The sequence below is a fragment of the Gadus morhua genome, chromosome 16 (assembly GCF_902167405.1).
Source record: "Gadus morhua chromosome 16, gadMor3.0, whole genome shotgun sequence".
Lineage (NCBI taxonomy): Eukaryota > Metazoa > Chordata > Actinopteri > Gadiformes > Gadidae > Gadus > Gadus morhua.
This window is the reverse complement of record NC_044063.1, coordinates 15,035,218-15,061,683: the sequence shown is the minus strand read 5'-3', so window position 1 is coordinate 15,061,683 and position 26,466 is coordinate 15,035,218. Positions and strand designations below refer to the sequence as shown.

At 43.1% G+C, this 26,466-nt stretch overlaps 2 protein-coding genes across 4 annotated transcripts; both read right to left on the bottom strand.

The window, feature by feature from the left end:
- Window positions 1–5,858: 5,858 nt before the first annotated feature.
- Window positions 5,859–9,888, bottom strand: mmp30 (matrix metallopeptidase 30). Its single transcript, XM_030380024.1, has 11 exons — window positions 9,623–9,888; window positions 8,894–9,010; window positions 8,504–8,631; window positions 8,170–8,318; window positions 7,808–7,933; window positions 7,525–7,686; window positions 7,194–7,380; window positions 6,895–7,019; window positions 6,623–6,788; window positions 6,313–6,416; window positions 5,859–6,189 (listed from the first exon to the last, which is right to left on the bottom strand). Exons 1-11 carry the CDS (start codon window positions 9,755–9,757, stop codon window positions 6,086–6,088), a joined length of 1,503 nt encoding a protein of 500 aa, XP_030235884.1. The 5' UTR covers window positions 9,758–9,888; the 3' UTR covers window positions 5,859–6,085.
- Window positions 9,889–12,625: 2,737 nt separating this feature from the next.
- Window positions 12,626–26,398, bottom strand: numa1 (nuclear mitotic apparatus protein 1). 3 transcript variants are annotated; one of them, XM_030380020.1, is made up of 24 exons: window positions 26,285–26,398; window positions 25,985–26,046; window positions 25,801–25,886; window positions 25,611–25,684; window positions 25,441–25,526; window positions 25,161–25,235; window positions 24,969–25,062; window positions 24,656–24,776; window positions 24,357–24,499; window positions 23,786–23,897; window positions 23,389–23,506; window positions 22,932–23,072; window positions 22,613–22,726; window positions 18,045–22,466; window positions 17,739–17,936; window positions 17,074–17,261; window positions 16,809–16,946; window positions 16,417–16,543; window positions 15,128–15,350; window positions 14,784–14,920; window positions 14,386–14,634; window positions 14,117–14,212; window positions 13,487–13,840; window positions 12,626–13,098 (listed from the first exon to the last, which is right to left on the bottom strand). In XM_030380020.1, exons 2-24 carry the CDS (start codon window positions 26,018–26,020, stop codon window positions 13,075–13,077), a joined length of 7,356 nt encoding a protein of 2,451 aa, XP_030235880.1. In that variant the 5' UTR covers window positions 26,021–26,046; window positions 26,285–26,398; the 3' UTR covers window positions 12,626–13,074. The 3 variants fall into 3 exon arrangements, with proteins under 3 accessions (XP_030235880.1, XP_030235883.1, XP_030235882.1); XM_030380023.1 differs by having other exon boundaries at window positions 24,357–24,496; XM_030380022.1 differs by having other exon boundaries at window positions 26,280–26,373.
- Between the last annotated feature and the right edge of the window lie 68 nt (window positions 26,399–26,466).

The following is a 26,466-nucleotide window of genomic DNA, read 5'->3' as shown; positions in this document are numbered from 1 at the left end:
CTTTGCACACAAGATTTTCAGACGCACACGCATAGAATTGATAGACACTTTTTTGATCGGACCTTCGACGACGAAACGGTAGCGTTTTGAATATTGGTTTATGAGCTAAATTAGACGTGGAAAATCAAAAATCCAAAGAAATCCAAAATTAGACATCGGAACGAGTCCAAATTTTACACACATGTTGGTGCTAACCTTAATGACGTTCGATAAAAATTTCGGAAAATTTCGCCATTAGGGGGCGCAATAAACGAGGAAATTGTATATCTTCTAATTGGCCAAAGGAATGTTCTTCAAACTCAAGGGAAACCATCAAGGGGCAAACCCGAGTCTATATAGAAAATATGGCCAAGAATTATTAATATGGGCGGGAGTTATTTGGCAAAGGAAAATTGTCTTTGGAAAATTTCGCCACAGGGCGGCGCCAAAAAACGACGACATTGTCTATCTCCTATTTGGCCAATGGAATGTTCTGAAAACGCGTTTCAGGCTATAACTCCCACACCGAAGCTCCCACAGTCAAAACCCTTATATCCACATGTTGTTCACGGTAGCGTTTTGAATACTTGCTTCGCGTTGTGCCGGCGAAATGCACATTTCTAATAGCGTTGTGCCGGCGAAATGCACACTTCTTGGACCCCTGCATAACTGCTTGCAGTTCTAGTTCTTATACTTCCTACCAAGAAAGTGGTACTACAGCCCAAACCGTAAATGGTGCACGCACGCCAATTACATGACTAGATCCAGGTACGTGAAGACTATGCAGACGACCAAATCCAGACATGCCGGCCACTAGGTGGCGCTATACCAAGGAATACGCGTTTGGGGCTATAACTCCCACACCGAACCTCCCAGAGTCCAAAAACTTGTACACACAGATGCACTGGAGTCTGCTGCATCTTTTGGCCTAGGCCACGCCCATTTGCGTCTAGAATTTTTTTTCGCTAAATCGCAAAAACCGCAAAACTGTATTTTCGCTACTCCTCCCACATTTCTTAACCAATCAACACCAAACTTTGCACACGGCATCTTCAGACGCACACGCAAAGAAACCCTCTGACAGTTTTTTTATCCGACTTTCGACGACGAAACGGTAGCGTTTTGAATATTGGTTTATTAGCTACATTTGACGTGGAAAATCAAAAATCCAAAAAAATCCAAAATTAGACATCGGATCGAGTCCAAATTGTACACACATGTTGGTGCTAACCTTAATGTCGTTCGATAAAAAATTCGGAAAATTTCGCCATTAGGGGGCGCAATAAACGAGGAAATTGTATACCTTCTAATTGGCCGAAGGAATGTTCTTCAAACTCAAGGGAAACCATCAAGGGGCAAACCCGAGTCTATGTAGAAAATATGGCCAAGAATTATTAATGTGGGCGGGAGTTATTTGGCAAAGGAAAATTGTCTTTGGAAAATGTCGCCACAAGGGGGTGCAAAAAAACGACGACATTGTCTATCTCCTATTTGGCCAATGGAATGTTCTGAAAACGCGTTTTAGGCTGTAACTCCCACACCGAAGCTCCCACAGTCAAAACCTTTATATCCACATGTTGTTCACGGTAGCGTTTTGAATACTTGCTTCGCGTTGTGCCGGCGAAAAGCACATTTCTTGTCGCGTTGTGCCGGCGAAATGCACACTTCTTGGACCCCTGCATAACTGCTTGCAGTTCTAGTTAGGGGTCCAAGCCAACAGGTTGGATCCCTATTGTTTTTGTAAGGATTATTATTATACTTCCCCCCTAGAAGTGGTACTACAGCCCAAACCGTAAATGGTGCACACACGCCAATTGCATGACTAGATCCAGGTCTGTGAACACTACGCAGACGACAAAACCCAGACATGCCGGCCACTAGGTGGCGCTATTCCAATGAATACGCGTTTGGGGCTATAACTCCCACACCGAATCTCCCACATTCAAAAACTTGTACGCACATATTCACTGGAGTCTGCTGCATCTTTTGGCATAGGCCACGCCCATTTGCGTCCATAATTTTTTTTCGCAAAATCGCGAAAACCGCAAAACTGTTTTTTTCGCTACTCCTCCCACATTTCTTGACCAATCGACACCAAACTTTGCACACGGCATCTTCAGACGCACACGCATAGAATTGATAGACACTTTTTTGATCGGACCTTCGACGACGAAACGGTAGCGTTTTGAATATTGGTTTATGAGCTAAATTAGACGTGGAAAATCAAAAATCCAAAGAAATCCAGAATTAGACATCGGATCGAGTCCAAATTGTACAGACATGTCGATGCTCCACTTAATGGCGTTCGATAAAAAATTCGGAAATTTTCGCCATAAGGGGGCGGAATAAACGAGGAATTTGTATATCTTCTAATTGGCCAAAGGAATGTTCTTCAAACTCAAGGGAAACCATAGAGGGGCAATCCCGAGCCTATATAGAAAATATGGACAAGAATTATTAATGTGGGCGGGAGTTATTTGGCAAAGGATAATTCTCTTTGGAAAATTTCGCCACAAGGCAGCGCCAAAAAACGACGACAATGTCTATCTCCTATTTGGCCATGGAATGTTCTGAAAACGCGTTTTAGGCTATAACTCCCACACCGAAGCTCCCAAAGTCAAAACCTTTATATCCACATGTTGTTCACGGTAGCGTTTTGAATACTTGCTTCGCGTTGTGCCGGCGAAATGCACATTTCTTGTAGCGTTGTGCCGGCGAAATGCACACTTCTTGGACCCCTGCATAACTGCTTGCAGTTCTAGTTAGGGGTCCAAGCCAACAGGTTGGATCCCTATTGTTTTTGTAAGGATTATTATTATACTTCCCCCCTAGAAGTGGTACTACAGCCCAAACCGTAAATGGTGCACACACGCCAATTGCATGACTAGATCCAGGTCCGTGAACACTACGCAGACGACAAAATCCAGACATGCCGGCCACTAGGTGGCGCTATTCCAATAAATACGCGTTTGGGGCTATAACTCCCACACCGAATCTCCCACATTCAAAAACTTGTACGCACATATTCACTGGAGTCTACTGCATCTTTTGGCATAGGCCACGCCCATTTGCGTCTAGAATTTTTTTTCGCAAAATCGCGAAAACCGCAAAACTCTTTTTTCGCTACTCCTCCCACATTTCTTCACCAATCGACACCAAACTTTGCACACGGCATCTTCAGACGCACACGCATAGAATTGATAGACACTTTTTTGATCGGACCTTCGACGACGAAACGGTAGCGTTTTGAATATTGGTTTATGAGCTAAATTAGACGTGAAAAATCCAAAATCCAAAAAAATCCAAAATTACACATCGGATCAAGTCCAAATTTAACACACATGTTAGTGCCACCCTTTACGACGTTCGATTAAAAATTCGGAAAATTACGCCCTAAGGGGGCGCTATAAACGAGGAAATTGTATATCTTCTAATTGGCCAAGGGAATGTTCTTCAAACTCAAGGGAAACCATCAAGGGGCAATCCCGAGTCTATATAGAAAATATGGCCAAGAATTATTAATGTGGGCGGGAGTTATTTGGCAAAGGAAAATTGTCTATGGAAAATTTCGCCACAGGGCGGCGCCAAAAAACGACGACATTGTCTATCTCCTATTTGGCCAATGTTCTGAAAACGCGTTTTAGGCTATAACTCCCACACCGAAGCTCCCACAGTCAAAACCTTTATATCCACATGTTGTTCACGGTAGCGTTTTGAACACTTGCTTCGCGTTGTGCCGGCGAAACGCACATATCTTGTCGCGTTGTGCCGGCGAAATGCACACTTCTTGGACCCCTGCATAACTGCTTGCAGTTCTAGTTATTAGGGGTCCAAGCCAACAGGTTGGATCCCTATTGTTTTTGTAGTGTTTATTATTATTCCCCCCTAGAAGTGGGTCCACAGCCCAAACCGTAAATGGTGCCGACACGCCAATTGCATGACTAGATCCAGGTCCCTGAGTTCTAAGCATACGACCAAATCCAGACACGCCGGCCACTAGGTGGCGCTATACCAAGGAATACGCGTTTGGGGCTATAACTCCCACACCGAACCTCTCACAGTCCAAAAACTTGTACACACAGATGCACTGGAGTCTGCTGCATCTTTTGGCCCAGGCCACGCCCATTTGCGTCTGGGAATATTTTTCGCTAAATCGCGAAAACCGCAAAACTGTTTTTTCGCTACTCCTCCCACATTTCTTGACCAATCGACACCAAACTTTGCACACGACATCTTCAGACGCACACGCAAAGAAATGATAGACAGTTTTTTGATCCGACCTTCGACGACGAAACGGTAGAGTTTTGAATATTTGTTTATTAGCTAAATTAGACGTGGAAAATTAAAAATCCAAAAAAATCCAAAATTAGACATCGGATCGAGTCCAAATTGTACACACATGTTGGTGCTAACCCTAATGACGTTCGATAAAAATTTCGGAAAATTACGCCCTAAGGGGGCGCTATAAACGAGGAAATTGTATATCTTCTAATTGGCCGAAGGAATGTTCTTCAAACTCAAGGGAAACCATCAAGGGGCAAACCCGAGTCTATATAGAAAATATGGCCAAGAATTATTAATATGGGCGGGAGTTATTTGGCAAAGGAAAATTGTCTTTGGAAAATTTCGCCACAGGGCGGCGCCAAAAAACGACGACATTGTCTATCTCCTATTTGGCCAATGGAATGTTCTGAAAACGCGTTTTAGGCTATAACTCCCACACCGAAGCTCCCACAGTCAAAACCTTTATATCCACATGTTGTTCACGGTAGCGTTTTGAATACTTGCTTCGCGTTGTGCCGGCGAAATGCACATTTCTTGTCGCGTTGTGCCGGCGAAATGCACACTTCTTGGACCCCTGCATAACTGCTTGCAGTTCTAGTTATTATTCCCGGCTAGAAGTGGTACCACAGCCCAGACCGTAAATGGTGCCGACAAGCCAATTGCATGACTAGATCCAGGTCCGTGAGGTGACGGGAGACGACAAAATCCAGACACGCCGGCCACTAGGTGGCGCTATACCAAGGGAAAACGCGTTTGGGGCTATAACTCCCACACCGAACCTCCCACAGTCAAAAACTTGTACGCACATATTCACTGGAGTCTGCTGCATCTTTTGGCATAGGCCACGCCCATTTGCGTCCATAATTTTTTTTCGCAAAATCGCGAAAACCGCAAAACTGTTTTTTCGCTACTCCTCCCACATTTCTTGACCAATCAACACCAAACTTTGCACACGGCATCTTCAGACGCACACGCAAAGAAATGATAGACACTTTTTTGATCCGACCCTCGCCGACGAAACGGTAGCGTTTTGAATATTTGTTTATTAGCTAAATTAGACGTGGAAAATTAAAAATCCAAAAAAATCCAAAATTAGACATCGGATCGAGTCCAAATTTTACACACATGTTGGTGTTAACCTTAACGTCGTTCGATAAAAATTTCGCCATTAGGGGGCGCAATAAACGAGGAAATTGTATATCGTCTACAAAATTTCGCCGCGAAAACGCTACACTGACTTCTCGCTACTCCTACCACAGTCAAATCCTTTGTATCCACAGGTTCAGGGTAGCGTTTTGAACACATACTTCACGTTGTGCCGGCGAAACGCACATTTCTTGTCGCGTTGTGCCGGCGAAATGCACACTTCTTGGACCCCTGCATAACTGCTTGCAGTTCTAGTTATTTTTGTGTTTGTTATTTTTGGTGTGTCGAACGCGCTGGGGTTGCTTGCAACTCAATTGCATGAGGGCACACTGAAGACCAGCTAGGAAAGAGCTAGCACTTTTGTATGAAAAGTGCTAGATAAATAAAGTTGCCTTGCCTTAAAAAATATTCAGAAATTAATTGCAATAAATTGCAAAACAAATAAATAATCAGCATTTTTTTTGTCCACTTTTATTATTTTTGTATATTACTGAGTCAAAAAATCATTAGAGAACTAAAGATGTTTGAATGTGACACACTTATTTTTGGCACCATTCCAAACACACTAATCATTTGTTATTAGATTCACCTCTGAAGTCACACAAGAGTATATTATGTTTTAATGAAAAAAACGAAAAAAAGTTCATTTATTTGTTACATTGGGACAGATGAGCTTTTAGTAACAGTTGAGCCAGCCGTAGTTAAGAAGAGTTCGTGTAACTCTCTTGTAGGCCAATAAGTACTCCATCTGCCGTGGCCCATTGGAGAAGTATATATATCCTGTCGGAAGGAAACATTCAGTGTGTTGGAACAGAACACAGCCAGTGCTTATCACGGGTTAAGCTGCTTGACTCCTGGGGTATGGGTAAAACTTGAAGGGGCTGGTGTGACTTGTGTGTTTACCGTAATTGGTAAAGGCAGCATCCACTTTTGAGCCTATTCCAGGGAAATCCTGAGAGATGTATCTTGGATATCCAGGGTCCATTTGGTTTCTGCTCTCGTCGTAGCTGGAATGTGAACATCATACGTATAGCAGTTGCATACATTGATACATTTAATGAAGGGAATGTCCCGACACAGCTGTGTGAATTGGGCTGAACAGGCCTATAAGACCTATAACCTATTTATACATACAAAATGCAGGCTGTACTGACAGCCGATACAGTACATGTGATCATTTAAACAAAAAAAGATATATATTCAGCCAACCCACCTCCAATATTGACTTTTTGCAAAGATGAGTGTTTTCCCAGTCGTTGCCACATAGACAGCTGCATCCACTTTACTGACAGAGGAAGGGAGGCCCAGGCCAGTAATTGGCTTTGGATAACCTGGAATTATTTTCTTTGTATACGCCTTTATGCCCCAGTAGCGCTGGTCTGAGAAAAGTTGTTGGAGGTTAGCTTGGAAATTGGATCAACGCTAATCCTTACATTGACAATCACACTTACATATCGGCAATGTTGAATTACCACAGGGGAATACCTTCAAATAAATACACAAAGTCCTTGTGCGGTACACTACAGGCAGCATCCACGTGGTTAATCTGAGGCCATTTGGAGCTCACTTTAGTCAGCACGATGTCCCTTTGACGTCTCCTCCAATAGTACCTGTAGACGTGTAAAGCAGAAGTATTGGAACAGAATTCAAATGAGGACCTATGTGGTTGAAATTTGGTTCAATTCAACCACATAGATTCTCAGCTACACGGTTAAATTCAACCAGGACGTTATAAATGTATACACAGTTCTAAAAAGTCAAATAATCTGTAGTGTCTGATGTACCCGCTTTTGAAAAAGAACAGGTCTCCCCTGATGGAGCACGCGGCATCAAACACCAGGCTCCGGCTGCACTTCTCTCCACTGGGGTTGATCGCTGGGTCGGGCATGGGTTCAGGCTCCTCTGTGGGCCCCTCTGGTTCGGGTTCTGGCACTGGAGGCGGATTGGGTTTGGGGTTGGGTGTACGGCTGCCTGTAGAGGTAGGAAACCCAATGAAGCGTGTCACTGTATCAGTGTGACTACCTTTTGTGCAAAAACACTGCTATAGTCAAGTTAAATAATGGTTCCAGGGGTCTTTATTAGCCTCCTGGCCCTAAAGCAAAGCTCTGTGCTGACCATAAAGGGCTTGGACTCCACGTCTGTCATCATCCGGTAGCTTGTAGCCGTTGGTGTTGACGTATCTATAGGTTGGGAACATCAGCGCACTCCTAGTCCTGGAGTGATCTAAGCCGAGCGCATGACCAAACTCATGGGCTGCCACCAGAAGCAGATTGACACCTGATTAAAAGATGGAAGATGTTGTATTATACTGAGTTTCAAGCTGGGAAAGTTTCATTCAAACCTTTACCCAGCTAGTGGGCTGTTGAGTGAGGAACCATGATATGATATAGAGACATGCCTCTTTGAGTTAGCGTCCACATCTCATCGTCATCAAAGTGTGTGTCCCCGCCTTCAGCTATACCAGGTGAGTTAGCATGGGCCAAGACGCCGTTGGGTCCATCAAAGGGATAGAAGTCTCCATGATCTTTGTAACGATGAAAGCAAGTACAGTGCATAAATATATATATACATGTTTATGCATACAGTCAACATACATTTTGACCATTTAAGTGTCAATGGCCAATCATCAAAATTGGTCAATGTTCTAGTTCAATTAGACTACGCTATAAATCAATAATAATGTGTACTTTCAATGCACACAACTCAACACTGCATTTGTTCTAAATAAGAAATAAGTTTCCTGCATAAATCGTGACTTACATCCCCCTTTGAAGAGGATCATGATGTCTGCATTGCCACGGTAGATCTGTTGGAAGTCCAGAGGGATGACATCGCTGTAGAGCTTGAAGGCATGAGCTATGGTTGAATCTACCAGACTCTGGCTCAGGTCCCGAGTGTACCGCGTGATCCTGTCAAAATCAGTTCACCATCATTGTTGAAGCCTAGAAGGTGCCACTTTACTGTATATTCTGCCTACGTCCCACCATCAACGCCAAAGGAATGTCAGAATTACATTTCTCATCTATAACATTACTATTAGAATTTGGGGTCCCTTATAAAATCTCATTGAGTAATTTCTGTAATTGTATACTACCTGTAGGTTATAAGCCTCTTCCCCCATTTGGGTCGCCCTGCAAAGTGTCCGTATTTGCTGATGTCTGACACGCCACACCTGGGCGCCTTCATCGCCTCCACCGTTTCATTGTTTAGGACACCCGTTGCCTGTGGAGCAGTGGCTGGTTGTAAATGAACCAATGTGTTTGCAAAAAGAGTCTTAAATGTTCTTTGGGTTAAAAAAAAATTAAAACATCTATATAACAACAGATATATAATTTTTCACACACTCACACACACACACACTCACACACACACACACACACACACACACACACACACACACACACACACACACACACACACACACACACACACACACTGTTAATAGATTTTCATTCTTAGCATCATATCAGTCAGTATGACATACTTCCAGGCCGAAGAAAGCCTGCATGTCCTGGAGGCTCTCGTTGAAAGAAGTCAGGGTAATGCTTCTAAATGAAGAGTTGGTGATTCCAACATCAGCGTAAAACTGAGAAAGGTATTCCTGTAAGGTAAAAAAGATTGTAGATGATCAAACAATTGTTGTCCAAAGAAATTTAGGCCCAATCCCCTTTCTACCCCTTACCCCTTCCCCTTCCCCCTCCCCCTTGTTTTGAAGGGATAAGGGGAAGGGGAAAGGGGTAGAAAGGGGATTGGGCCTAAGGCCCAATCCCATTGCTACCCCTTACCCCTTACCCCTTACCCCTTCTCCTTACCCCTTCAAAACAAGGGGAAGGGGTAAGGGTAAGGGGTAGAAATGGGATTGGGCCTATGGCCCAGGCCCAATTACAATCCCATTCTTACAATAGTAAGAAGTGTCCTTAGAGTATTCTCATGATTCAGCAATTTATTTGGAGGAGACTTATTTGAGTTCATTGTATATGTTCAACATATGATACAACTGTAGGGTTATATTTATCAAATGCACAGTATAACGCAGGGTAAATCTAAATTTAATTCCAAAAAGCAAGGGTAAACTGAGTAATAAAGACCATAAATGGTATTCAGACATTCAAAATAGAGGGGATTTCCATCATAAACCTTAATGACATTGTTTACCCTGTGTTGTTAGCATTCGAGTGTTCGCAATATGAGCTAATTATATAGTCTTCATTACCTCAGCAAATGCCTCGTCTTGCACGGGTGAAGGTAGGACTTGGGTCACAGGGGTCGGTGCGGCCCTGCACAGGGTAAGCCAGGCCAGCAGAACCAACCAGCAGGCCGGTGTGGAGGCCATGGTGGATGGAACCATATATCTCTGTCTCCCTCAAAAGAAAACACAGGTCTGATCCACTCAGACTTTACCCTCCTCTATTAATGTAGGCTGTGTTGGGAGAACCCAGTGTGTATGTTGCTGATTGGACAAGATAAAGAAAACAAGTACTAAGGGGCATTCCACTGTGTTTCGACTGGCCTACTTATGCCAGAGGGGGAGAGAGGGAATGGACGTCAATATGACCCCACCTGATAACGAGAGGGCTTTTCTGTTCATCTGTTATTAGAGAATTGCGTAAGGTCCAAAGGTTTACGTTGTCTATTTTCCAATTTTCTATTTCAAAGGAAAGGATGGTTAAAACATGCCATAGAGAATTATGTTACTGGAACAAAAAGTATCACATATTGTTCCAACACCCCTAACCTACTCAAGGTTAGTCTCAAATACAATGCAAACCTACCAATGCACCAAGGCACCAAGGTGTGTGTGTGTGTCTGTGTGTGTCTGTGTGTGTAAAACAAAATGTCCCAGTGAGGAAGTAAAATCTGACACGCAATATGTTCTCCAACCTAAACGACGGAATAGGTTGTTTGTTAATCTCACCCAAAATGACCCATATGACGGTTCGCCTGGTCCAGTTGGATTTAGAGGTTTATCGGTCGGTTGCTAGGGTGCCATCAGCTGATCTGACGTGCATAATTCATCATAATTTGGCTTTGGTTTAGTTACTGTTTGTTATCCTAAAGCATCCACCATCTAGTAAAACAGCTATAAATGGAAGGCAGGATCACAGAGTAAGTTTAAGAGAGAGAATATTGTGATGGGACTTTCAATCTTGGAAGATCTCAGGGGACTGTGCTACAGTATGACAAAAATAATGTTAAAAAACACAAAAACGATCATTATAATTGACCTCACATGAATCATATAATCTTTATAACCTTATCATGAGTAAATATAATAGTACAAGGATATGATGATGAGCCGTGTTCCAATTCCCAAAAGGCGTTATAATATAATGTTGCATGTGTTCGTCACCATAGATTGCCTATATATGTCTGTGGTTGTTTCAATAACAAGCAACAGTGACCACTGTGTTTCTACTGCTAACTTTAATCAAATCACTATCATCAGTTGGTCCCTCTCTTGGAGTTCATGGTATGAAATGCATTGAAATGGAGGTAATCGGGTTCAGAAAACATGGATATCTGCCAATTGAAGCAATTAACAGATTAAATCAGCAGTGTGTTAAAATTCATGAATATCCTCTTCCAGATATAGTATTTTATCCCATGTCTTATGTTTCCAACAGAGCTCCCCACAATGTAAATCCCCCAAAAATGGAGAGAGGGGAGGTTTGGGTCAGGCTATCGGTAGTTGGACCTTTGGTGCATGTTAGGTTTGTTCCTTATGACAAACCGGGCGCAGCAGCATGTTTAGTTCCTAGCACTCTTTATTGCATTAGCGGTCCAACACATGTACACGCTCATAGCTCTCTCACGTAGGCTATCTCCCGCCTCTAACTGATGCTAAGCCTTATGGGTAACTTAGTCCAATAAACCTTAACACAGTGCACAGGCAAAATGTGGGACCTGTTGTCCACTACAGTGACTTTGGGGCACACTGGTTCAGACATGTCGATGGTACACAAGCACAGCTCTCCTCGGCTGCAAGCATGTCTGTATAAAAAACTTAGTGCTGTGTTACCAGATTCATTGCTATGATGTGATTTAGGCCTATCTAATTACGTCCAGAGGTATTTTGGTCTGTGCCCATTAGTGATGCCCCTTTGAGGTTCCACAATTTGTATCACGATGCCAGTCTAATGTTTACTCAGACCAGAGGCAAAGTTTAAACACGTTTTGGTAGTTTGCCCAACAAGTCAAAAGGGCTGTCGACAGTTTTCTCTCATCGTTAAAGATTCACTATATCAGTTTGAATTTTGAAGTACGTTGCATAGTTCTGCTTTAAAGCTTATAGGGAAAGTTGATATAATCTGAGTAACAGGCCACAACTCAGAGCCTCCTGAAAATCTCTTATCAATTGAGCATTAACCATTACTAGGCAAAAAAAAAAGAATGAAACTCAACCTTTGCTATTGTACACCAATATGGGAAAATGCCAAACAAGTGTCCAATTTGTTTTGTGGTCAATGTTGTACAGCTGCTATGCCTAAAGGTGTAGTAGATGAGGTGAACACCACAGGTCGGTGTTTCCCATGAAATTATGGGCATACCTTACAGACCCATAATCGACCTTAATGAGGAGCCGTTTTCCATCATAAATATGACTTCCCTGATAAATAGAGCTGATCATAATGTATTTCATCCGTAGAGGTTGATGAAAGCAGCATCTCTCCCCAATTACTCGGCATATATATATTCATTAAAGTTACAGAAAATTTGCTTGACCACATCGCATTCACGCTTTAAGTTAACTCAGGGAAAATACATGGATGCTGGAAGGAAGTTCAGCATATTGTGGCCCATTGCTAGAAACAAAAATATGCACAAATAATTCATGCTTAAATTATGCTATTCTTTTGGAAACATGAAAGAGGGGAAACAAACACTAGCTAGTAAAATAACTTGAATTCCACATATTAATATAAAATGGGCAAAATATTAGCGATACATACACGTATTGCATAATTTCCCATCAAATGGTGTGTAACAACGTCAACAAAATGCTTCGTCACCACACGGAAACCGTCTGGCATCTGGACGTTGGAGCACTGATTGACATGGAAGCCAGTCTGTTCCGACAGGGATGCATTTCACGACACGGGTGCACAACACCGCACATAGCCGTACCGTATCTGATGCACATTGGCCTTTAGACTTCAGGAAATGCAATATTGTAAACCTCTATCATTTTAAACTCATGCAAACAAAAAAGGAAAAATATCTGTCAATCATTTAATGTACAATTTAACAATACAAATGATCTGATTCCATATGAGGCTTTATTTTAGAATTTAAAAATGTGAAATTTAAAACTATGCTACAGAGGAACATTTGTTTATGTAAAAAATGAAATTATAAAAAAAGATTGCCACCCATTGGCATATTTGTATGCAAAATATTTGGATTATCAAAAAACCGAAATTCCAACTAAATGATCACCAACAAACATGTAAATATAATACAGAGAGAATCCAATGCAAGCAGATACTAGAATCCCTGAAGAATATCACAACTCTGTGAAATCCACCACATTGTTGACAGAAAAACAGATTGATAGACAACAGATTGATTTGGATAAAATGAAAAGAAAAATTTGCTGTAAATGTACAAGTTATAGCAATTCCATCATTTGAGTAGAATACAAAAAAGATTGTTCCAGATACTTCTTCAGACCTTCATTCTGCTCATCATCTGTGGAGTGAAACAGAAATTATTAAAAACATCCAGAAAGTAGAGTGCAAATCGGTTGATCATTTCATGTTTAAGACAACCGGAAAAGAAGATGACACCTCAGCAGGTTTTGAATATTTGAAAATTCAAGACCTTCAAACAGTTTCTCTTTACAGCAGTCACATCTGGGCTCTGTAAAGAGTATTCAGTCCAAGGCATTTGGAGCATCTAGCCCTGAATTAGTTCACCGTCGTGAAGTGCTAATCGCCAGTTCATGAAAACTCAGTCATTTTACATACTCCTGTTTTAAAATCAGTAATTGTGACTTTTTAGTCCAGTCTATGATTCAAAAACATGAAAGGGTGTACAGATCAAGTATACACTCGTGACCCCAGTATTTCGTTCTCACCTTGCGGGCACTGGAGGTCAGTAACTGGGAATTGGTCGTGCTTTTGGCACTGGTGCGCGGGGACTTGGCCGTGCTTTTGGCACTGGTGCGCGGGGACCTCCTCTGACCTTTGGCCGCCACCGCCGCCCCCTGAGGCAATGCCCTGGTGTTGCCCCGTCTTGCCACGGCAACTCCAACTTCGGCCGCGCGGTTACCAGGGGACCGACCAGAGGCTCGCTGGGCGGGGGACGTCTTCGGCCCCTTGCCGGGGGACTTGCGCGTGGAGCTGCGTAGTCTGTTCAACCCCTTCTGGAGATAGCTGTTCTTCTTCGGGGTGTTTTCGATGGTGAACACCGTGGACTCCCTCCTTTGGACCTGGGACACAGAGCAGGACACGGAAAGACAGAGTTATTGTAGAGCGCATCCCTGGAGCAAAGGAATGCATATCTTATATACTAAGGCTACAAGTAGGCAAGACCAAGGTTTGCCACGATGAACCCACACTTTAAGGTACATACTAAGAGAAGCATTGTCATATTGCAATAAAACATTTCTGATTTAATTAGGGCTCGTCTTTCCAGGATGCTATGGTGTGTGTGCGTGCCTTTCCACAGGCTGCAGGTAGAGGCAAAGTGTGTGAGTGAGACTTACCGGGCTGAGGGCCGTGCGTATTTGGGTGCTTGAGGAGGTCATGTGGCTGTTTTTGTATTTTGGAGTAAGAGGGCGGGGGAAGCAGCTGGCCTTCGCCTGAAAACAGATAGAAATAAGAATAGTTCAATTCTCATATTCACACACACACACACACACACACACACACACACACACACACACACACACACACACACACACACACACACACACACACACACACACACACAGTCTAATGTGTCCCCAGTGCAATTCACAAAACCGACACGCACCTCGGGAGAGAGCGGGTAATTTTGCAGTGAGGAGGAGTGGGTGCGTGCTGGGAGCTGGCCCGGCAACAGGGAGTGGCGGTGGGCACGAGTGCCAGCGGTGTCCGTCTGCCCCACCATGTAGGACAGGCGGTGGGAGGAGAGGGAGTCCAGCATCTGGCCGGGCATCAAGGTGGCCCGGCGGATGGTGTCGGTGGGGTCGCCCATGCGCAGGTCGTCGTCCGTGATGACGAACTCAGGTCCAATGCTTGGCTGAAGGATTACACGGGGGGGGGGGAAAGGGTTAGCCAAATAGGCTTCCATTACAACACTCTCGGATTCTAGGTCATTTTCCCCATTATAGTGCAATGATCGACCAGCTTAATGTGAAATTATGGTTTATGGTTGCGGTTGGGACATACCCTGGATTCTAGCGGGTAGCTGCTCTTGAGGTGGGGAAGGCAGGCCTTGTTCCTGGACTGGAGCTCAGCGATCCTCATCCAATCATCTGGCCCGTTTTCAGGCTCGTTCTCAGCACCCACACAGAATGTACTTGTGCCTGGAAACACGCACACAAATGAATAAACTTACAAGAACCATGTACATGGACTTTTACTACTCCAACATTGATCAAATACCAAAAACTTGCATTTATAAAATATGCGAACCCGACCAACCCCGACCATGAAGGTCGGGGTTGGTCGGGTTCGCATATTTTATAAATGAAAGTTTTTAACCCGAGGATGTAAATATAAGAATAGCTCACTGCGTGTCGGCGCAGTGTTGCTGCTGGTGCTCCGCCTGTAGCCGGGCAGGCTCATCAGCTGGTCACTGCTGGCGGCCGTCTTGCCGGACAGCTCCATGGAGACAGGCCTGGCTGCGTGGCTGTTGGAGAGATTGGGGTGGGAGCGTGCGGAGGCCAGGCTGTAGAAGGTGTCTTCGTCCTCACCGTGGTGGTCGTGGTCAGACCCTCCACGTCTGGGCGTTTTCTGTGGACGGGACAAGGGGTCAACATTGATGTGAGGCAAGAACACTACGGAGGGGAGCTTTTGAGTATGGTTATAGCCAGGGTTCTAAATGAACACCCGCCTACCAGCCAAATGGGTTAAAAAATCATTTTGGTGGTTGTTAATTAAAACAAATGGGCTGTAAAGGACCATGAGAGTGCCCGGAGTCATCAGGAGAGCTTCGGGATTAAATCCGCCAAAACAGGTCGTATTGAAGAGAGTTCAGAGAGTGCTGAAGAAATGTGATGCGGTAGAGCTCTGAAATCATCAAAATTAAAATAAAGGATTTCTTTGTTGTATGCAGGTACTTGGATTGTGTTAATAAAATCCAAAATGTAAAAAAAATTCATTCAGCGGCAATCATCTCTTTCCATTTTCACTGGAAAGAATTTGGCTAGTGGAAGTTCTGATTGGCTGGTAATCAAAAAAGCTCATTTAGAACCCTGGTTATAGCCACCTAGTGTTCGACTTTGAGTAAAGGTGCGTTCACTGGAGGCGCGCTGCGACACCGTTCCCCGTCGCCAAGTCTGGCGTTGTGTTCTCAAACCACACATAAGATCGACTAGTTTTAAACATTGCTTTTCGACAGAACCTGAAATCTATTGGTTGCGTCACTCCGCACGCCGGGGTTAAAGTTTTAAACGTAAAGTCTCCACCGCGAGAAAGTGAAAGAAACGATGGATTGGGTCGCATTCAACGCATCTCATGTGATCGCACCTTCATTCTGCTGATCAAGTTCCCCTAAGTATATTAGCGCTCATCAATCTTTTTTGTGATGTAGAAGCCATCATGTCATGAGCCAATCAGCTGTTGCTATTGACCATCTTTTTAGGAAAGTTATGTCCAATCTCGAGGGCTTAAACACGATGGGCCCTTCATGCACCGTCTATTCACCTAGTGTTTGTCCACCTAAAACCCAATGGGTTTACAAATTAATAAATGGTGCTCCCACACCAAACTGCGTGCATGTTTTAGCAAAAGGCAACACATTAGTAGGGAATAAAACGCCTGGGTGATGTTATTGGTGCTTTGTGAGTTTCCCCTCCACCTTGCTCATCGTGATGTTGATAACCTGGGTTGTCCGGCGACGTTTGACCGAGGAGGACAGGTTCTTTAGGGTGGAATCTGGGAGCTCAGCCAAGGATGTCAGGCTGCTGTCCATATGGCGCTTTGTCCTTGAGCCAGAGAAATACATTAACATCAAGATCTCCACGCATGCAAAAAAATATTAGTCTCATGTCCGAACCAATTTCAGGCACATATATAGCTCATAGAAACAACTGATACATCTTGACTCTGGTACAGATCAAACAATGTTTCACATAAATCCTGAATTAATATGAATCCCGGATAACTCATAATATTTACCGTAGAAGCGGTATACCATTAAAAAAAGAAAAGAAAAAGGTAACAAAGGACCTGGTAGTTTGTGCGGCCCACCTGTTTGTCTGCTTGTTGTTCATGGGTGTGAAGTAAAGGCTTTCCAGAGAATCAGCGCTCAGGGAACGCCGCTTGCCAGCGAGGCGCTCCGAGCTTCTAACCATCGGAGTGCTGGACTCCCCCGGAGCGGAGGGTCTCCTTCAAAAAGAGAGTGACGGTATTTAGTGAGAGAAGAGGTCGACCTGTACAGCTAGTTGGTGGATCCAACTTTAACCGGAACCTGGAGCGAGATTGACCTTCTGTTGATCTCTCGGAGGTGTTTTACCTTGTGGTGCTCAGAGAGTCCTCCAGAGTGTCGTCTCCCTGGCTGTCAAAGCTGTCGTGGTTCTCCTTTAGCTCACGAGTCTGGATCTTCCAGTTTTCCTCAGTTTCTGTGAAGTAAGAGTCCTGGAGCCTTCCTCCGTCCCTCCGCATCTTGTTATGCTCCCGCAGTTGGCCGTCGGCAAAAGCCAGCTGATACAAAGATGAGAAAATATAAAGTAATGCATCAAAGAAAATCGTGTAATCATTTTAAACAAGCAAGGCTGGTACTTCTTAAAACCATTGCATTAAAAGGTGAATAGCACTTAATGTACGTAAAGTCAATGGATGACAGTCATAGAAATCCCATTGCGGTCATGTTGCTTTTTATATTGACATTTGCTGTCTATTGGATGCTTGCTGGACAAATGGCTCCAGAAACACTTCCAGAGTAGTATTACAAGAATTACCAGTAAGCAATGTATTGCTCGCTTTTACACAGGAATAATGTACTTTGAACGATGATCTTATCAATGTGTACAATTAATTAGTGTTCAGTGATAGCAATTAATATTGAATAATGACTAAGTACTGCAAATAACAAATAACAGCATTTTTAGTCCACGTATTGCCCCAATTCAGATTCTGTTTGTTCACACACTGAAATGCCTTTTCCAAAATGGTACCAACCTGTGCTTCCAAACTGGTGACTCGGCTTAAGAGATTCTTCTCATTTGATTTGACGGTTTCGAAGTCGAGCTGGAGCAGCTTAAACTCGGTGCCAATTTTCTCTTTAACATCCAAGGAGCGCTGCATTTCTGCCACCTGCTCCTGACTCTCCTGGAGAAGCTGCTTTTTTGCTTTGTAGTGATTCATGGCATTCTCCATCTTGACGCATAACATGATGAATATAAAAAAGTTTAGATTTCCAAGCTATAGTACAACACATAATTAAGGAAGAACAAAGCACAAAAAAAATAAAAAGATTGCACGTACCTGAGTTTTGTAGTGTTTTGCCGCATCACTTGCCGTTTGAATGTCCTTCTCTGCCTCTTTCATTGAGAAGGAGTGACTATCAACTTGGTTAGTTAAAACTTCGATCTTCTGTTGTAGAAAAGCAGTTTGCTCTGAGCCATTTTGCCCAAGTAAGGTTAGCTGTTCCTCTTTCAATTTGATCTCCTGTTTCAACATCTCAACCTCGACCTCAGAAGCAGACACTTGTTTCTGAAGGAGATCTTTCTGATGAGCACTCTCTTGCTCTTGCTGGGTGAGCAGAGTTTCCCGATCTTGTAACTTTTCTTGAGCCTTTCTGAGAGAGTTGGTCACACCGGTCACTTGACTCATCAGACTGTTGATCTCCTGCTGCAACTCTTCAGAATTTGTGGAGGTCTCCTTCTTCACCTCAGTCACCTGTTGCTCTTTCAGAAGGATTTCCTGCTTGAGTAGAGCCTTTTCCTCTTCACAGACCTCCATCGCTGTTTTAAGTTGATCCCTCTCCTGCCTCAGGTTTGTTAGCACGTCTTCCTTGGCTTCAACCTCCTCCGACGCCATTTTAAGAGATTCTTTAGTGTTGTCCATCTCAAGAGTTAGATGTTGTATCTCATTGGCCAGGTTCTCTGATTGATTGGAACTCTCGGTCCTAATCTCATTAAGAAGCGTCTCCTTTGTTTGGATCTCTTCTTTCAGCAGTCTGATGTTTTCCTCAGATACAAGGTTCAGCCGTTGAAGTGCCTCCATCTGTTGAGTGCTTTCCAGCTCCTGCTTACTCAACTGATGTTTCTGACCTAGAACCTCCTCCTCAGTCTGCTTCAGTGAGGAGGACAGGCTCTCCACTTGGCTATTTAAACCTTGGATCTGCTGCTGTAGCAATGCAGATTGCTCAGAGCCATTTAGCCCGAGTAAGGTTAACTGTTCCTCTTTGGTTTTAATCTCCTGCTTCATCTTCTCAACCTCCTCCTTGCAGGCAGAAACTTGCTTCCTTAGAAGCTCTTTCTGATGAGCACTCTCCTGCTCTTGCTGGGTGAGCAGAGTCTCACGATCCTGTAACTTTTCTTCAGCCTTCCTGAGAGAGTCGGTCACACCGGTCACTTGACTCATCAGACTGTTGATCTCCTGCTGCAACTCTTCAGAATTTGCGGAGGTTTCCTTCTTCACCTCAGTCAGCTGTTGCTCTTTCAGAAGGATTTCCTGCTTGAGTAGAGCCTTCTCCTCTTCACAGACCTCCATCGTTGTTTTAAGTTGATCCCTCTCCTGCCTCAGGTTTGTTAGCATGTCTTCCTTGGCTTCAACCTCCTCTGACGCCATTTTAAGAGATTCTTTAGTGTTGTCCATCTCAAGAGTTAGATGTTGTATCTGATTGGCAAGGTTCTCTGATTGCTTTGAGCTCTCTGTACTAAGTTGATTAAGAAGTGTCTCCTTTGTTTGGATCTCTTCCTTCTGCAGTCTGATGTTTTCCTCAGATACAAGGTTCAGCCGCTGAAATGCATCCATCTGTTGAGTGCTTTCTAGCTCCTGCTTACTCAACTGATGTTTCTGACCTAACACCTCATCCTCAGTCTGCTTCAGTGAGGAGGAGAGGCTCTCCACTTGGCTATTTAAACCTTGGATCTGCTGCTGTAGCAATGCAGATTGCTCAGAGCCATTTAGCCCGAGTAAGGTTAACTGTTCCTCTTTTGTTTTGATCTCCTGTTTCAACATCTCAACCTCAACCTCAGAAGCAGACACTTGTTTCTGAAGGAGATCTTTCTGATGAGCACCCTCCTGCTCTTGCTGGGTGAGCAGAGTCTCACGATCCTGTAACTTTTCTTCAGCCTTTCTGAGAGAGTCGGTCACACCGGTCACTTGACTCATCAGACTGTTGATCTCCTGCTGAAACTCTTCAGAATTTGCGGAGGTCTCCTTCTTCACCTCAGTCAGCTGTTGCTCTTTCAGAAGGATTTCCTGCTTGAGTAGCGCCTTCTCCTCTTCACAGACCTCCATCGTTGTTTTAAGTTGATCCCTCTCCTGCCTCAGGTTTGTTAGCATGTCTTCCTTGGCTTCAACCTCCTCTGACGCCATTTTAAGAGATTCTTTAGTGTTGTCCATCTCAAGAGTTAGATGTTGTATCTGATTGGCAAGGTTCACTGATTGCTTGGAGCTCTCGGTCCTAATCTCATTAAGAAGTGTCTCCTTTGTTTGGATCTCTTCTTTCAGCAGTCTGATGTTTTCCTCAGATACAAGGTTCAGCCGTTGAAGTGCCTCCATCTGTTGAGTGCTTTCCAGCTCCTGCTTACTCAACTGATGTTTCTGACCTAGAACCTCCTCCTCAGTCTGCTTCAGTGAGGAGGAGAGGCTCTCCACTTGGCAATTTAAACCTTGGATCTGCTGCTGTAGCAATGCAGATTGCTCAGAGCCATTTAGCCCGAGTAAGGTTAACTGTTCCTCTTTTATTTTGATCTCCCGTTTCATCTTCTCAACCTCCTCCTCGCAGGCAGAAACTTGCTTCCTTAGAAGCTCTTTCTGACGAGCACTCTCCTGCTCTTGCTGGGTGAGCAGAGTCTCCCGATCCTGTAACTTCTCTTCAGCCTTCCTGAGAGAGTCAGTCACATCGGTCACTTGACTCATCAGACTGTTGATCTCCTGCTGCAACTCTTCAGAATTTGCGGAGGTCTCCTTCTTCACCTCCGTCAGCTGTTGCTCTTTCAGAAGGATTTCCTGCTTGAGTAGAGCCTTCTCCTCTTCACAGACCTCCATCGTTGTTTTAAGTTGATCCCTCTCCTGCCTCAGGTTTGTTAGCACGTCTTCCTTGGCTTCAACCTCCTCTGACGCCATTTTAAGAGATTCTTTATTGTTGTCCATCTCAAGAGTTAGATGTTGTATCTGATTGGCCAGGTTGTCTGATTGCTTGGAGCTCTCTGTCCTAATCTCATTAAGAAGTGTCTCCTTTGTTTGGATCTCTTCTTTCAGCAGTCTGATGTTTTCCTCAGATACAAGGTTCAGCCGTTGAAGTGCCTCCATCTGTTGAGTGCTTTCCAGCTCCTGCTTACTCAACTGATGCTTCTGACCTAGAACCTCCTCCTCAGTCTGCTTCAGTGAGGAGGACAGGCTCGCCACTTGGCTATTTAAACCTTGGATCTGCTCCTGTAGTAAGGCAGATTGCTCAGAGCCATTTCGCCCAAGTAAGGTTAGCTGTTCCTCTTTGGTTTTAATCTCCCGTTTCATCTTCTCTAACTCCTCCTCACAGGCAGACACTTGTTTCTGAAGGAGATCTTTCTGATGAGCACTCTCCTGCTCTTGCTGGGTGAGCAGAGTCTCCCGATCCTGTAACTTCTCTTCAGCCTTCCTTAGAGAGTCAGTCACACCGGTCACTTGACTCATCAGACTGTTGATCTCCTGCTGCAACTCTTCGGAATGCGCTGAGGTCTCCTTCTTTACCTCGGTCATCTGTTGCTCTTTTTGGATGATCTCCTGAACTAATCTCTCAATTTCCTCTTCAGAGGCAAACATCTGTTTTTGCAGTTCTTCCAGTTGATGTGCATGCTCTTGTTGGTGCAGATTGCACATGTCTTGTTGAGTTTTAAGATCCTGTTTGGCATTACTTAGAGTAGTGGTTATGGTTTTTAGTTGGCCCTCCAAACCATGCATTTTTCCGTTAAGAATGTCTGTTTGTTGAGAGCTCTCCATTTGCAAGTTAGCTAACATGTCTTCTTTGGCCTGAATAGTCTCCTTAGCCAATTTAACGTCTGCCTGAAGAGCAACTTCTTCGACCCACAAACCATGTACTTCTTCCTGAAACATTGTTATCTTATTTTGCAGAGTCTCTTGGATCTTCAGGCTGTCAAGTTGTTGTTTTGCCAACAGGTCTTCCCGAGTCTGCAAATACACCTCTGCTTTCTTTAGCGAGGAGGTTAGCGTCTCCACCTCGTTCCTCAATGTCTGAATCTCCTGATTTAGCAGTTCTACCTTTTCAGCTCGGACCTTCAGTAATTCTATCAACTCCTGTTTTTGTTGGATCTCCCCCTTCAGTCGGCCCATCTCATCCTGGTAAAATGTCTTCTGCTGTTCAAGAGCCGTGTCATGTCTTGTGTTTTCCTGTAGCATCTGCTCTTCTTTGAGTTTAGCATCTTCTTCGCTCTCCTTAAGTAGGGCACCTATACTATCAACTTGAAGCTGGAGAATGTACTTTTCCTGTTGTAGAATGTGTCTTTGGTCAGCAATTTCCTTCTGCGTTTGGTCAAGAAGTACCTGTTTATCTTGCATCTCTTTTTCACTTTTTGCCATCTGCTGCTTAAGAAGCTCTTTATGCAGAGTGATGTCCTCTTGATATTGTGCTAGCATGACTTCTTTAGCCTGAACCACCTGTTTAGCCTCTCTAAGAGAGCCTGTTGTAATCTCCAACTGATCTTTTAGATCTGTGATTTCATTCTCCAGTTCTGCCCTCTGTAGCAAGAAAGAATAATTGGTTAACAACTAGCCTTCCTATAAAAATAATCATGGACTTTTATCTTTAGCAGTTAAGTAAATATAATAGATAGAATTTAACAAATGACAATACTCAAAATATCCATAGTAGCATCTCCCCTGACCTGCATGACTGGCCCCATGTTCTCTCCTTTTTCTTCTTGTCTGATTCGGCTCAGCTCCTCCTCCAGAGACGAGATCTTGCCTTGAAGGATCTCAATTTGCTCATACTGGAAGTCCTATGAACAAAAGAAGGATGCTAGAATAAAGAAGCATACAAAATATTGAATTTGCACTAGAGCATGACTGAGCAATCAATTATTTTACAAACAATAACATTAAATTATAGAGATAAAATAACTTCAATTTCTAAATATATAAATGCAATTTCAGCATGGAGGTCTTTTAACGTATTGGTAGTCTGACACATCCACTAGCGCTGACCTTTTGGGCAGTGGCTTGGCTCAGTTCGGCCTGTAGGTGGCAGTTTTTGCTCTGCAGCTCCTTCTCAACAGTAGCCTGGTTCTCTAACAGCCCCTCCAATTCAGCCTCACAGGTTGCCAGTTTTAAACGCATCTCTCGCACCTGACAACAGAGGCACATTTGACAATTTTAAAACGAGGCTTCCAGCCCAATATTTTACATTGTGATGCAAATTGCTCAAGATGTCTGCAAAAAACTGCAAATTGTTAGGACATCATAACATACATTTGGCTAAGCACAGCAGGGTGAGTTTCAAAATGTGTTTAATAGTTGTGCAGTTGTCTATGGAAGTCTACTACCATAACAACGGCTATTTGCAGCTTAAACCAAAGCAACTGCAAGCAATATTTTCGGGGGGGAATTATATATTAATAAACAATTCAATTGTAAAAAACTGTCTAGTACAAAGTATGATTACCTGGACAGAGAGATTTCCATTCTCTTCTGTAAGCTGGTCTACTTTACGTTCCATATGGATGGTGTCGGACTTCAAATCATGGCTTTGCTTTGCCAACTCATGAAGACGTCTTTGCAACCTAAAAACATACCCATTATGTTCTAGTTAGCACACACACATAAAAACATTGACATTTAGTCAAGATTAGGATGTACTCAGTATGCAAACATACCTTGGGTATTTTTAGTTACATTAAAAAATATGTTCCCAAAGAAAGCTGTGCCATACAAGCTAAAGAATGTCCTGTGATCACAGCATGCCTTGACTTTTTGTATCATTTATCTTGTATCTTTCAGCTTTACGTAAATACCATCCAGGAATGAGTTGTTTATCGTTTATGAGAAATTTAAGCGCTTACGATTCGTTTTTGGTTTCCAGTTCATTTATTTGGTCGCTGACCACTTGGTCTTGCACATTTTGATTTTCCTTTATCTTGTCCAGTTGATACTTTAACTGGCTGATTTCGGTTTCTGTAGAAAAGAAAAACAACAAAGTTACCCTTGGGTAGAAAAGGCACAAAAGTAGAGAGATGGTGTTTACTGAACAGTTTTATATAAAACTCAAGAGGAATAGTCCTCAAGATGCTGCGTGTCTATATTTGTAATGATGGATATTTTAGGTTTCTATCAATCATTCAGGGATTCTTTCACAAATATTTTCAAGTGGGGAGTGTGAGCAAATATGTAGTTGCACTGGCTACTCAAGGAATTTTTAATTTTTTTTAAAGTGTATTGCAGGGCTGATCAAAAGCGGTTTGTTACATACAAGGCAGCAGTAGTCATTTTCAAACCAAACACATACTTCAATTTACAGAATGTGTGACATTTAGCAGACGCTTTTATCAAGTGAGGCTCTCATGTCCCCCTGGACAAAGACAATAAATACCCTGAAACTAATAAAATAAAACATTAAGATGGATAATTGTGTACCTTTCTGTGCGATCTGGGTCATCAAGCTGCTCAACTCCCTCGTCAAGCCATCCTTGTATTCCCGCTCATGGATCATCTGTGTCTGCATCTTCCTCAATTTGAAACGAGGCGTGTTCATGACTTCTTGCAGGGGAGACCTGCTGCTACAAAAAAATATATCAAATGGTAGCACAAAAGGAACAGTCAGTTAAAACACATTCAATATAGAACAGTGTGATGTGAGTGACGCAATGAATTACATTGTCATATCAACTTCTCATATAAAAATATGCATAGAACAAGGCCATGGCAAGGAATACCTGGCGGCCGGGGTGGCCACAGTGTGCAGATCAACAAACTTGACTTTCTGGGAGCGATGGAATACAGGGGAGTCATCACATATCAAGGAGCTGGACGATTGGGTTGAGGGGGAAGAAGAGTCTGATTCCCCGGTTTGAACAAAGTAAGGAAGAACTTTGTTAATGAAAACAGACAGGGGTGGCATTAAACTCACAATAACTCCAAGTGGTCTGACTTGTTAAGTCACATGGTCCGCTTGCTAGTATTCATTATAAATCATAACTCTGATTTAACTGAATATTTCTGATACGATCTACATCATATGTGACTTACATTTTCTCCCCAGATAGGCCTCAAGCCCATTGCTCAGGTAGACATAGTCATCTGTTACCAGAACAAAGCGCTCTGTGAGGCTTGCAATCTCACCCTAAAGCAAGGAAGAAATAAAATCAGACAGGAACCAGTTGATTTTCCCTACACTTTATCAGCAGCAGAACAAACAAATTATAAGAAAGATGGTCTCACCTCCACCTTCAACTCCATCTTGTTAAGAGTACTGCGGTTGTTCATCATGTCATAGTACACCAGCAATAAAAGCACCTGAAGGAGACAGCATGGAGTATGTAGGTCAAAATTGTCACGCGCGAGTAATTTGGTGGTACACCTCTTGTCAATATGTACCTCAATATGTTTGAAATGGGTGTGTACAATATCGCCAACATCCCATTAAGGCTATTGCACACATGATCATGTTAGGAGAGACAATGTAATGAATGCATGCATTGAGTTGCATGAAAAACAATACCTTTGATATTTCTACTGTCAGGTTATTGCCATTTGCAATGTGCCTTGAAAGAGTAGCTCCTGTGCCAGCACGTAACCTGCAGTCTCCTATCATGGTGGGAAAATAAGTAGTCACAGATCAAAAGTGACAGAAACACAAAAAAAGAGCGGTGCAGATAAATGTAAACTAACCCTCCAAGAAGCGGGCAATTTGGTTAAACCGTTCCTCCACTGAAAGGTCCAAGGATAGGCCCCGTTCATTTTTTCTTAGATAGAAAAAGGTAGAGAAAATAACATTATTTATTATGTTGTTATTTGTTATGACTTCACTTGAGTGCATCTGGTTGAAACTGCAGAGAATTCAGAACGGAAGAGTACTTACAATGTATTGATTACTTTTAACAAGTAAGTCCCATCTTTCAAATCCTCGATATGGAGAGGCTGATCCGTCAACTCTAGGTTGTTCAACTGCGAAATGTGATAATATATTGAGTTATCTAAATATATGGGTAATTGTTTCAGGTTATTTCAAACAATAAAAAAAAAAAGATAAACAAACAACGTACCCAGGTTAACAGGGCTTCCACTCCCACGTTAGCCATTTTGGCTGATTGGGGACGTGTTCAACCTGGCAGTCCGAAACGTGTAAAGTCAATGTCCAATACGGTATGTGAAGCAAACAGTTAATCTTATATAGAAGGTTATTTTGAAATAAACATGCCAAGAAAGCAGGGTCAATCTTTTCACGTCTAGATAGACAGTTCACTATTGTTAATGCTAACGTTCAATATTCTGCCCAACAAAGAAAATCCTTAAATCTCCGTTTATAATATGTATATATTCAGATAATGTTAAACGTACCTTACCTTATGGTGTGTTCTGGATGCCTCGGACACCTCGGAGATGTTCGTGTGTTAAAATGACCGGTGAAACCTTGTACGCCTAAACAAAATTTAAAAGTGTTGAAGGCATTGAATAAACCAATCAGGTTGCTTAAAGCATTACACGTCATAGAAGCTCAATATACACTTCCGCCGTACTACTTTTT